Source organism: Letharia columbiana, assembly GCF_014066305.1.
Source record: "Letharia columbiana isolate WasteWater2 chromosome Unknown Sc0000023_s0, whole genome shotgun sequence".
NCBI lineage: Eukaryota > Fungi > Ascomycota > Lecanoromycetes > Lecanorales > Parmeliaceae > Letharia > Letharia columbiana.
The window spans coordinates 198694-211554 of record NW_023501064.1 but is presented as its reverse complement, the minus strand read 5'-3'; the positions used below and the strand labels follow the sequence as shown (position 1 = coordinate 211554).

The window sequence follows — 12861 nt, the reverse complement described above, 5'->3', positions numbered from 1 at the left end:
CACGAATATATTACTCTGACGATAACAGCATGCAATGACTGCAGACATTGAATAGGGAAAGCATCAGCTATCGATATTCTATGACAGGAGGCACCTCAGCGCAAATCAGCAATTTCCTCTCACATGGCCTCTTCTGTTGATGACTGCATTCCCGCCATAAATAATTGCCGTGGCCACTTTCAAGGAAAGTACTTGAGACCGCAATGCCAAACAGATTCAAAGAATAAACGCTTTCGATGTTTCCTCCCAACTTCCACCGCCCCGAGGAGCAGAATGCTGATATGCGCTGGACCTGAATTATATAGCCACAAGGTTCTGGCTGTTGTCAGTCTGGTGGTTCAAGCACGGTGAAGGTGTGTCTTACATCAACGGCGCCTTTCGTCGCCAAGGATATGACCGTAGGCAGTACTGGCTGGGTGTCGGCCATCAAGCCAAGACCATGTCTCTCGCGTGTATCCAGTGGTCGCTGTCATCCCGTACCTTTGCACTGTATCTTGAGCGCTTCGCATCGCTCTCACATTCGGCAAGCCATTGGCTTTTGTGATTCGATAAAATTTACATTCGAGTCCGGGGATCTTGCGTCCCCCTCCTCCATCCTGAGAGAATCGAGCATTGTAAGCGTCGGCGATGGCAGTCCAGGAATACCCACACTGGACAGATGTTTCGAAGTCAGCATTGCCTGTTCAAGAAGGGGTCCCGAGACAGTCTGAAGAGGGAAATCTCCCTAGACAGTGCAAGAGTAAAGTCGGGCCAGAATTTTTTTGTGTCAGCAAATACGTACGTCAATACGAAGGTACCAAATGAAATGCTCCTGTTCTTCGGTATAATCCGGTCGAGGGGAACGGGTCTGCGATGGGGGGTCCGGCGATCCTGAGCCCCTGCTTCTTTGTCCCCATCTTGGTTGAGGACGAGAGCATCCTCGAGACCTAGCAGGTGCGCTGGCTCCGTGCGAGTGAGTTCCGGACCTAGGAGCTCTATTGCCTTGGAGAGAGCCTGGGTTTCTGGATACTGTTCTTCCAGCGTCGGATGACCTGGAAGACTGTGGCTGTTGATACCGTCTCGTGTCCTCGTCCGAAGGGTTCAACATGTCTTCAATGTTCATACTACGATGTCTTGACGTAGTGTCGGCATGGGCTGGAACAAGGCCTGGGTTTCGATTGCCACGAATGCGACCTTGGTTGTATGAGCCGATGCGGTAGCCATTCGATCTTGGATCATCTGCCCCAGAATCATTCGACGTGTAGCCAGATCCTCGGCCACCAGAAGGCATGATGTAAGACGCTGGCGTAAAAGTGTGGATGCTGAAAGATGTCTCGAAGCTGGATCTAAAGCTTGGCAGGCTGGCGGTCATGCACGCGGGAAAGAGCACCTTTTAGCAAGCAGATCCACTCCTGTACCAAAGATGCAGCAGAGAAGCGAAGCGCTTGCAAAAGGACCAAGAGTCGCCTTAGCCAGGATCTGGGGCTTGCATGCAGGATCTAGGGTTGTATTTCCGGAGCTGTGCTTCAAGGCTGTGGGGGTGTCCACAGCAATGTCTGGTAAGGAATCTGGTTCGCTGAAACCAAAACAACTCCTACGGGTAGCAGGTGACGACGAAGGATCTCTGCCGACCACTTCAACGCGGTCACTTGCCGCAATTGTCGTTGGGGAAGCGGGACTCAGCGAAATTATCCGTCAGTCGAGCATAGAGTGGATAATAGTCCCTGGTCGGTCGCTAGCAAGGAGTCCAAGAATGATTGGACGAGAGAAATGGTCTACCAACAGATGCTCGGGTTAGTCACTGCGTTCTGTCGATTTCCTGCTGTGCTTCTACGCTCGTGAGCGCCTGTTTACCCTACTAAGCTATTGAGGGACCGGTGGAAGAAATGGCAGAAGGCGCAAGGATTTGAGGGGTCATTGACGAATATCTATAGATCTGGGTACAGCCCAGGTCAAATTTAGCCGGAATTTGATGCATGTTCGGCCAGTAAGGGAGCATGGGAAAAGGTGCAGAATGAGCGACTACTGGCCTCGGGAATGGCCAAAATCGGAGTCTCCGTCTTCTCATACGTCCAGCTCACATGTACGCGAGGGTTCACAGTCGTTGAAGCAATATCCAAACAAATATTCGACCCAAACAGGCTTAGCTCGAGTCTACCCACCCATCACTGTTAGATAGAGCAAGGATCCCAGGTGGACCTATTTCTGCAACTAATGGATAGTAAGACGCATTTCCTCAAGTAGTCCATACCTACTTATCCAATTGAGAACACGCGCCAACCACGGGAGCATGAGAGGAGGGTTTCATGTATCGTCTGTCGCCCATTGGATGCTACTGCGGTAATTTCCGCGCGACTCTTGTGCCAGCAATGCTGGCCAAACGGCCTGACAGGGCCTGTGCAGGTCTGCATGATTTGGAGAGACTGCCCGGCGGTGATAGGCCGGCAGGCATCTGCAGCCCCGCGTGCGCACGAGTTCCATGCATGACTCCATGGCTGCATCGCATGGCTAGGTCACATCAGCGCCCACGTCTTTGATTTGACGTGTACCCAAACCCAAGGTTCAGGCGAAACAAGACAGCTGAGACCTTATCGGCCACACGAGTCCCACTGCCAGGGGCATGTTAGCTGTCATGCTGTGTCCTCCTTATCTCTTTTCCCATTTCCCATTTTCGGTCTTCCTTTATAGCCTGCAGGAGAGAGATGGCCCAGTATAGCCACATAGTGTGCTCGGGATGATGATCGGGTTCAGCCCTCAGCTGTACCAACTTGGTCATCCTTTCCGACCTTCACGCATGTGTTGCGGGCGTTCACCGTGAGACTTTCCGTTTCATGTTGCAGATCTCAAGACGTCCCACTCCCACGCCGTGCCGTGTAGATCCTTTTACTTAGACTTAAGGATTTTGGCGCGCCGCCGCGAGATTTCACCGTTCCACTCATGTTGCTTCTCTACGCGCCGACATGGAAGCGTATGGAGGTAACTTGTGAGGAACAACCAACAATCATTTTTGATAAAGTTCCTAAATTTGTCGCGGCTTGGTCCATGCGGAAGTTCTATCTTGACCGACGTTGGTCTAAGCCCCGTACTTGTGATACAAGTCATGTTGGAAATCCGCCCACGTCATCTTCTTCTCGATTCTATCTTCTCAATCCCACAGTCTGCGGCTGACGTCTCCCGACTCGACCATCTCACCCCGAGGGAGGGCATCGACCCTTGTGCGCAGGACTACCGCCCTGAAGCCTGCTCAGGACGCTCATGCCGCTCCCGGCCTTCTGGCTCAGCCCGTGTGGCCCGTGTGCAAGCCATGTCAAGATGAAGGAGCCTTAAAGAAGTCGACCCCTTGCCGCATCTCCTCCTCTTCTCAATCCTTCAGCACTAAGAAAGGCAAAGGTAACCCTAATCCTTCCTCTCAGCTCTCAATGCACGTCAGAAAACCGGTTTGTGACCTTTCGGCTTGTTGCGCGCCTGGCCTATTTCTCCCCTCTTTTCGCGTATCGCTCTTTTTCATTGTTCGCAATCCAGCGTTTGGCTGCATCACCCTGCATATGTCATATGGGAGACTTCCGCACTATGGACATGACAGGGCTGATGGTGCTTCTATCCGAGCATCTCCTGCGACACGTTACGTTGCTTTCCATTCGCCCTCCCCCTGCTGCCGGTTCAACTTGGCAGGCAGCAAATGTGCAGCATCTACCTGCAAAGCACCACGAGAGGGAGGATGTCCCGGTGACGTATCATATGATCCTTCAGAATCAGCAACTCTCGAGTCATTTGCGGGATGAGGGGAGCTATTGCGTTATCGCACTTGGGTATATGTACCTAAGCGCCGCAGGAAGCACTGAGTCAATGGGCCAATGGCCAATGAGGAAATTGTGGCGCCGCGTAGCCGCAGTTTTTTGGAAGGATTATACTTTTATGGCTGACGAAACGCAAACGAAACGCAAAGGAAACGGTGTCATGCAGTCCTGACAGGCTGACAGCCAGCAAGAAAATGTAATAGGAATGGGAAGGAATGCAAGGAATGCAAGGATCATGATTTGGCCCATCCCTCGGCTCCACTCCCCCCTCCTTTTCCCCCCCATCCTTTCGGCTTGGAAAAGTTAGAAAGCCTGCAGCAAGGACCGAGGTGCATAAGGTGTGCTACCACAAACCACGTGGGCTTGCACATCTTCTGCAAACATGTCGTTCGGGCTTGAGAGAGATACGCCGAAAAGGCAAAAAAAGGTAAAAGAAAAGTAAAAGTTATTGGCTGTCAAGAAAAAAAGGAAACAAAAATTGAAGAAATTGATTTGGTGGTGCGTCAGCCACGTGCCAGGAATCTCTGGCAAGCATTTTGACTGGTCGATTGGTGGGTCTGGGGCTGACTGTTATTACTTTATTGTTTTTGTTGTTGTTGTTGCAATTCCTTGCCGTGGCGAATTTTGCTTTTCTATCCTGGCGATTCCAAATACAACATGTGCTCTTGGGCTGCTCCCCTTGCCAACACTATTGATGGCGTCGAGTAGGCAGCAGCGGTGAGAACTCTTCGGTCGAACCAGGCATCCGGTACCGATAGCGTAGATGGGCCCAAGTCTGTTTCGTCTGGCTTTGCGTCCTTGGTCGATAGTTGGTTCGGTAACCGTCGAGGAGGCCCGGCCCATCCGTACTCTTTCTTCAGCTTACAAGGTGCGAACTTCTTCAGGGACGTGTTGGATGTTAGATGTACGGTATATTTAGATGGCAACTTCTCAACGCATCTACCTATCTGGTCATGACGTTCTAGAGGGCATGGATTCCGCTTGATGGATCATCATCAGTTGGAAGTCAAATCTTGCTTGTTGGCTGCATCTATCTGAGTTTACCGCAGTCCGAACGTGGAGTTCCCGTCGTGCCTGTAGAGTAGGGCGCCGGCATTCGAAAAGCTATTGAACGGAATTTGCCTCCTTTCACGTATGCTCAACTTCCTATCGTACATTGGTAAAAGCAGTGGTGATTTGATCATCACTTCTCCACTTTGCTCAACAATTGGCCGCATTCGTAAATTGATCACTCTCATCACAAACATTGCTAGGTGTGTTGGCAACGGCGATTAGCCCGTCGAAGTGCACCCCGACAGCGATAGCACACCTGTTTCAATAAGTCAGCCCGCGGTTCTGAAGCGAGAGAAGGAGTGTACCCACGGGTCTGCGGCGTAATGGATATTGCAGTGCTCCCATTCCTCATCCCGGGAAAGTGCGGCTCTGAATTGGACTGCGTCCTCGACTCTACAGAAGCGGAACATGACCGAACGTGCCTGCCGCAATGATTTCAGTACTGTAGTGGGAAGGAACCAACGTCGGTACTCACACCGCCGGGATTTCGCCCGTCAACAATCTTTTCCACCTTTCGATTCTTTCTCTCCGCGATCTTTTCAAGTCCGTCCATGTCCCACTCCGCCTCGACCCCCACGGCACGTACACAGCGCGTAACCCCGGAAACGATCCACCCCTGCAGCAAGCCACCGACGACATCGACATCTGGGGAGAGCTCGACAAATAGGACAAGCTCGCGGCCTTTGGCATCTTTCCGGTAGACGAGGCCATTGGAGGTCTCCTCGTAGAATCTCATGCAGTCTCCTGCGTCCATGAACCGGATGGCTGCCGAGAGATCTCCAGCGGCGGAAGAGCGAACGTGGATCTCTTCGATGGGTCCACCGTACACAAGCGACGCTACGAAGGTAGCTGTCGAGCCACGAGGGAGGTCTTTGATGATGACCTTGCGTACCTTGGCGGCTGCTTGCGGGTTAGCGACCACTGGAAGGGAAGAGCTGTGGGAGCACACACCAGGTTTACTTCTCTCCTCCAGCTTTGGCCAGGCGTTGAAGAACGTCTTGTGCTCAAGATTCTCACTCTCGGATGCACCTTTCAGGGGCTTCGCACCCACTGGACCGGTGATGACCTGGGGTTCAACGCCCGTGGTAGCAGCTCGAACGGCATCCTTGACGGTGTTAGAGTCAGCGGCTTTGCTCGTCACATCCGGGGAAAGCCCCCCAGGGCATGGCGCGGTCGTCTCAGCCTCGACAGTGGGCTCGGAGGGAGCAGGGTTCTGATCTGAAGATGGAGCTGTCGGTGATGATTTTGATGGACTGAATTTGTTTGCTTTCTGGGCAGGGACCCGTGTATTGAAATCAGACTTCTGGCTAGAATTCCGCACTGTCCGTAAGTGAGGCGGTAGGTAAGCCTTGGATGTTGAGTGTGTGTCGTTCTCTTTCTCGACCACGTCAGTGTGAGCTGGGGGTTCGAAGGCCTCGTCGCTCGCCGCTTCGAGCTTTACAAGAACATTATCTACCTTATCTTCAGGGACCTTGTCCACCAGAAGTGAGGACTTGTTGACTGATGAAGGCGATGTCTTGGAGAAGAGAGATTGTGTAACGTGGTCACCAATCAAGTTCTCGCCGACATTGTGGTTGGGGTCAGCGGCTTTGAAGGACATCCTATGGAAAGTATCGTTCATAGCTGGGTTTGGTTCAATGGCGTTGATAGATGTTAGGACCTTCGTAGCAGGTGCTTCCCTAGGCATCGAAGGCTTATAACGTGCAGATGGCGGAGCCCACATGGATTCGCTCAAAGGACGGCCACGCATGTTGTTCACATAGTCGGAGAAAGCGTCGGCGACGTCTTGGTTGTGATTGTTAACGGCAGGCAGGCGTGGACTCGACGCTGCAGTTTTTGGTGTGTTATACGGGGCTGTAAGGCCACTGATATGAGGGCTTGGTTTAGGGTGGGGATCTGGTGACGTTCGGTCGTAGTGATTCTGAGCGGCGACTCTAGCATGTGGAGCGGTTTTCGCATCTTCTCCTTGGGACTCATTGCCCTCAGAGATATGCTTACCGTCAGCGACAGTATCAGCGCTTGGGCCGTGTCCGTTGGCTAGTTGATCAGGTTGATCAGGTTGGTCATGTTGAGTAGGCTGGCCCTTCATTTGCGAGATGAAGCGCCGAACACTCTCAGCGTCGTCCAAGGCCATGCTGGAATTTGTGATGATGGCAGTGTCTTAGTAGGAAGAAATTTCACGGCGAGCACTGGGTATTTGATGAGTGATGGAAGATGGAAGATGGAAGACGGAAGGTGGAAATGGGAGGGTGAAAGGTGAAAGGTGAAAGGTGAAATGGTGTGATGGTGTTGGTGTTGTGGATTCATGAGGTTGATGGCAGTGAATGGACACAATTAGCGCGTTTGTTGTTTTCCTTTTCCCGTAGCAGCAATGGTTACGGGGGATCTTTTTAAAGTGGTCATCAACATTCACATAGTACTTTAGCAATCATGCAAATAATTCTTGTCAAAAGGGTATATCAACGCCCCGATCGCTATGCAAGGTACGAATCGGAATCTCTCACCCATCTATTCATCCCGGAGGTACAGGCATGGTCTCCCAGTTCTTCTCCCCATCCCGTTGACTCTCCTTGATGAGCTGTAACGTCCTCATTCCACAGTACCCACCTCGTGTAGCTTCCCTAGACTCCTTCTGGAACGATCCACCTGCTTTCAGGCTCTTGTCCTCCACCCACACCTTTTCCTCTACTTGTGACCCTGCTACCTCGGTCCGGCGTGGATTGAACCAAGGAAGTCCGACTAGATGATTTATGACATTGTGCGGAATTGTAAAGAGGCGCTCCACACGTTGAACTTTTCGAATCCAAGGCAGAGTCGTATTACTGTATGCAACGCGGATGAATGGATTCATGTACACACCCACGTAGTCGCCGTCTGCATCGAAAGTACTCTGATCCAAGAGATCTGCATGGATCAAACAGCATTCAGATGCGTCCCAATAGGTATCAGGCGTTGCTCGAAATCGTAGTGGTGGATTAGCTTGGAAAGGTTTGGCATCAAAAGCTACCATCCCTCCCCAACAGCTCTTGACCCTTACGGCATCCTTGCCTGCAAGTACATCTCGTCGGCTACTGCCACTGCCAGCGTTTGTAAACCACGGAAAGAAGGGGACACCCATGCTGTAACCTTCCAGGTCTCGAGTAGCAAAAGTGTCGTAGAATTTGAAAGGATTTATAAAATCCACGGCGCAAGCAGCACGATAGGCAGTATTGCCGTGCTCGTCCATATTGGTTGATAGGAGCAGCTGAGCAGCTTCTGTGGGATCAAACGCGACATCGTTCAGATACAACAGCTTGTCATACTTGATTTCAGGATGTTCGACCAAAGGCAAAAGAGCTCTGTTGCGGACTTCTGCCAAGTAGGCGATTCGCTTGGTCCGTTCAGACCCATCGGGAAGCCTGATACGCTGAAGCTCTTCAAGGGGCGGCGAATCTTCGAGAACCATACTGTGCTGACATTGGACTCTCCTCTCGAACTTGAATTGAGCAACCTGGCCGCCTTCACCACTGGTGTTCTCATAAATGCTTAAGAACACATTTCTATTGCCAAGTATATTGATGAGCTTCAGCACCGCTTCCCCCCATGCTCCCCCAAGAAGATGGCCACCTTCATCGTATATGCTAGCAGCGATGAAGATCTTTTGATTCTCTGGATTTGCGCGCCCATAATCTTCGGAGCCTTCAATCCGTGCTTTCAAAGACTGGTAATGAGCCGGTGGTTTTGTGTATGAAGGCTCTGAAAAGAGCGCAGTGAATAAGACCAGCGCCAGGAGAATGCCAACAAAGGCATAGCAGCTGCAAAATGATCGGAGAGAGGGTCTGTGAAAGGCTAGCCTAGGACGATGCGGAAGTTTGGAATGCGTTCGCGAATGCGCATTTCGAACGAAGATACTTTGAAGGCGTAGAGGATTGATCGAAGAGAGTACTTTCCAAGCGACAGATGTCGGTCGATTAATGTAGGAAGGACTTGTCTGTCCTCGCGACTGGAAGTCGGCTTCGTCTAAATCGAAGAAGAGTTGCGACTGAAAGTCGGCTTCATCGTAAATATCATCAGAGTCATACGAGTCGCGGCCAGCGAGCTCATACTCATCAGAGTAGACTGGGCGCTGCGGCATACCGAATCATCATGTGTGTCTCCCTAAGAGAATAGCCAGAGGGCCAAATGAATGGTGGTCAACGCAAATGGAGTCGTCGTGGCCTGAAAGCATGACCAAGTCTTGGCAGCGGATTTTAGTGAATCAGTTTCCCGAAAGTTCAAGCCAATGATGAGTCTCAAGAATATTATTACTCTTCCCTCACACTTTTCTTTCCTTCAAACTATTGACTGCGCACAATATGGCTACCGCCGGTGGAAAGATACATGTCGATGAAGACATTGGCAAAGATGATCCTTCAGCAGACGGTTCAGAGACATCGCCGTACAAAAGCCTTCTATTCGCGCATATACAACACCCACCATCCCAAAAAGATGGCCCGCAGTATCTTACACGCAAGTCTGAAACTGGACCTGTCAGCGAGGATGGCGATCCTGAAGCTCGTAAGGAATGGAAGCCAGCTACAAAGTCCGCCCTGAAGAAATGCAGCAATCTGTATGAACAGCACAAGAGAAAGCAAGCCAAAGGCAATGACTTGGCTGTACGAGAGAAGTCGGAACAGGAAAAGAGACAACGAGCGCTGCAAGAAGCAATGGAAGTCCGGATTAAAGAGGACCCTCAGCTGCCAAAGGCGTTCAAGATACGACTCAACGAGAAAGATCCAGCGCTCGTGAAGCTGAGGAAGGGCACCAGCGAAAAGGATGTGGACTACGCGGAGGGTCGAGGCTCGAGAGTAAAAGTCACAGGGCGTGTGCACAGATTCCGTACGCAAAAGGATGTCATTTTCATTACGCTCCAAGATGGATACGGCTTTCTCCAGTGCGTCCTCACGGGCGACTTGACCAAGACATACGACGCATTGACACTCACTCAAGAGACGTCCATGGAGGTCTACGGCGAGATGTGGGAGGTGCCTCCAGGACAGCACGCACCAGACGACCGAGAGCTCCACGCCGACTACTATGAAATAATCGGCAAAGCCGCTGGCGAAAAAGAAGCTATAACCACTCGCGCAGCCCCAGATGCTGACCCACAAACCCTTCTGGACAACCGCCACCTTGTCCTTCGTGGCGAGATCTCATCTTCCGTCATGAGAGTCCGTGCCGCTCTCCTCCGTGCCTATCGTCACACCTATGAATATGAAATCATCCCCAGCTGCCTCGAAGTTACTCCCCCTTGCATGGTACAAACCCAAGTTGAAGGCGGCGCTACCCTCTTTGACTTTAACTACTACGGCGAGAAAGCGTACCTCACCCAATCTTCACAACTCTATCTCGAGACCTGCCTGCCCTCTCTCGGTAACGTTTTCTGCGTTGCGCCATCTTTCCGTGCAGAGAAATCTTCTACTCGTCGCCATCTTTCCGAATATACACACATAGAGGCCGAACTCGATTTCATCTCTTTCGACGATCTTCTTGTTCATCTCGAGCTCGTGATGAGCCAGGTCGTCCAGCATGCTCTTGCAGATCCGAAGATCAGCAAGCTTGTGTACGACCTCAACCCTCAATTCACAGTCCCAGAGAGGCCATTCATGCGCATGAGATACGCTGATGCTATCACCTGGCTGCGCGAACATGACATTAAGAATGAAGAGGGCCAGCCACATGAATTTGGCGATGACATTGCCGAGGCCGCGGAGCGCAGGATGACCGATATCATCAACCGCCCCATATTCCTGACCCATTTCCCCGTCGCTATCAAAGCCTTTTACATGAAGAAAGATCCCCAGGACTTGAGAGTGACCGAGAGCGTGGACTGTTTGATGCCGGGCGTTGGAGAAGTAGTCGGTGGAAGTATGCGCATGGATGATTACGAAGAGCTGATGGCTGCGTACCAGAGAGAGGGTATTGATCCGAAGCCTTATTATTGGTACACGGATCAGAGAAAGTGAGTCCTTGAGCTTTTCTGACCGCGCAGCTTTTCGGACATGCTGAATATGTACATAGGTACGGCACATCTCCCCATGGCGGCTACGGCTTGGGCCTCGAGCGTTTTCTGGCTTGGATGTGCGGTCGACACACGGTGCGGGAGTGTTGTCTTTATCCTCGATTCACCGGCCGCTGCACACCATGAGTTGCGCTAAGGTATAAGGAATGTGCTTGGTTTGTCTCCCCTCGATTGACACACCGCTGCACGCCGTCATAGAAAGGAGATTCATGCTTGGTGTGTGTTACGGTAGATGAGGCAGGCTATCGATGGCTTTAGCGCGAGCATTACGAGCCATGCAGATTTCTAGACGAGATACCACTTAGACCACCAAGCGATTGATATCGAGAGACATTCTATTCTTGAATGAATAGACTTCCCCAGATGCTACTATTGTTCTAACATTATCTATCTTCAGGAACAGGAACTCATTGCAGGCATGAGGCAAAGCAAATGCAAGCGACCGTGGGTATCTTCCCTGACACCTCTGCGCCCTTAACATCCCAGATCATTCTCTTCAAGACATGATGAAGGCTTAATCCCATTACCCCGTTATCTCAAGCCTTTATGCATTCCCAGCGCTGGCAACACTTGCCTTCCTCACAGGCGCCACCGCTGTACTTCCACCAGCTGTTCTCCCCTGCGCCTGCTGAGCCAGACTCGGTTTCCTCGACGGCCCCTCCCCAGTCATGTTTTCGCCACCAGCACCCACCGCCGGAGGACCCGGCATGGCGCCATCAGAGACCCCCTGCTCCCTATTCCCTCCCCCAAACAACCCCCCTCCTCCCGACCCCCTGGACCCCAAGGCATTCCCTAACATCTCCTTCATCCGAATATGCTTATACTTCATCGCAGTCGGCACAAAGACGTGCTGGTCCAACGGCATCGGCCTCACCCTCGCAATCGCAGCCATCACCGTATCCTTCTCCTCATCACTATCGACCGGCCCCTCCGGCGGCCCATCGTCCAGCAGCGGCGCCTTCGCCTCCAATGCCGCTTTTTGAATCTTCGCCTGGTTCTGCTTCTGATACATAGCCAGCAGCTGATCGTATGGTAGACTGCGGCCAGGGACTGAACGTTTGGCGCCCATGCTGTGGGATTTGCAGGTTAGAGAGCGAGCGCAGCAACCGCCGTTCGGTAGCATGACGCCGCATTGCCGCTCGACATTTACGGGTCCTTTGGGTTTGGGGAGCTTGGGCTTAGGAGGCTCGTCTTTTTTGAGTTTCTTTTTCTTAGGCTCTTTGTCGCCTTCGCCGTCTGCTTTCCGCTTCTTGGATTTCTTGGGACCGTCGACAGAGGCTTTGGAGGCAGACTTCTTGGGTGGCTTTTTGGTGGACCCGCTGCCGCCTTCCCCCGCTTCGAGATCACGTTGGCCGGCCGTTATGGATTCGCCCATTACGGAGTCACCGTCTTTGTCTTTCTCTTCGGCAGCTTCCTTCGCTTTGGCATCCTTGGCCTTGGCTTCTTTTGCTTCCTTCTTCTTACGATTTGTCTCTTTCCTCTTATCGCATAGTTGGGCATGAGAAGCGACGGCGGACTCGGGCAAAGGTTTCTTGCAGTAGTAGCACTTGGCGAGGCCTTGAATGTCTCCAGCTTTCGATCCGGTGCCATTTACGGCTGGGGAATCTGGAGAAGGACTTCGAGTATTGCCACCTGTCTTCGTCCCTGGTGAAACATTTTTAGAGAAGCAATGGTTCGATAAAAGGTGCACTGATCTGGTCGCGACTCACCATTGCTCTCAGTATCCTTGGGTTTTGTTTTCTTCGCAATCGACTTCTTCAACTTCACTCCTCCAGTGGACTTATCCTTCTTGAGTACCGAATTCTTGCCGGCAGCTAGGTCTACCAAGCTCACTTCGGAGCTCGAAGCTATGGATGCTGTGCATTCACTGTGAGCTATTCTCTGGGGATGATCTAGGTGACGCTTGCACATACCTCTGCGGCTGGGCTCCGTAGAAGCCATTCCGATGAAGAGTGATCGTAAACTTAGGACAGGGGATTTGTAGGTAATCTA

The 12861-nt window shown here is 51.8% G+C and overlaps 5 protein-coding genes across 5 annotated transcripts; 1 reads left to right on the top strand and 4 right to left on the bottom strand.

Moving 5' to 3' along the window:
* Positions 1–365: 365 nt before the first annotated feature.
* On the bottom strand, positions 366–1270 carry HO173_007154 (uncharacterized protein; the record flags this gene model as incomplete). The annotated part of the gene is made up of 2 exons (XM_037309059.1): positions 366–650; positions 782–1270. The coding sequence occupies 2 exons, from the start codon at positions 1268–1270 to the stop codon at positions 366–368; spliced, it is 774 nt and encodes a 257-aa protein (XP_037163920.1).
* Positions 1271–4976: 3706 nt separating this feature from the next.
* HO173_007153 (uncharacterized protein) lies at positions 4977–6963 on the bottom strand (the record flags this gene model as incomplete). The annotated part of the gene is made up of 3 exons (XM_037309058.1): positions 4977–5085; positions 5139–5251; positions 5305–6963. The coding sequence occupies 3 exons, from the start codon at positions 6961–6963 to the stop codon at positions 4977–4979; spliced, it is 1881 nt and encodes a 626-aa protein (XP_037163919.1).
* A 378-nt stretch (positions 6964–7341) lies between these two features.
* Positions 7342–8943, bottom strand: HO173_007152 (uncharacterized protein; the record flags this gene model as incomplete). The annotated part of the gene is made up of 1 exon (XM_037309057.1): positions 7342–8943. The coding sequence occupies one exon, from the start codon at positions 8941–8943 to the stop codon at positions 7342–7344; it is 1602 nt and encodes a 533-aa protein (XP_037163918.1).
* Positions 8944–9163: 220 nt separating this feature from the next.
* Positions 9164–10995, top strand: HO173_007151 (uncharacterized protein; the record flags this gene model as incomplete). Its single annotated transcript, XM_037309056.1, has 2 exons — positions 9164–10809; positions 10869–10995. 2 exons carry the CDS (start codon positions 9164–9166, stop codon positions 10993–10995), a joined length of 1773 nt encoding a protein of 590 aa, XP_037163917.1.
* Positions 10996–11413: 418 nt separating this feature from the next.
* Positions 11414–12810, bottom strand: HO173_007150 (uncharacterized protein; the record flags this gene model as incomplete). Its single annotated transcript, XM_037309055.1, has 3 exons — positions 11414–12513; positions 12579–12725; positions 12783–12810. The coding sequence occupies 3 exons, from the start codon at positions 12808–12810 to the stop codon at positions 11414–11416; spliced, it is 1275 nt and encodes a 424-aa protein (XP_037163916.1).
* Positions 12811–12861: the final 51 nt, after the last annotated feature.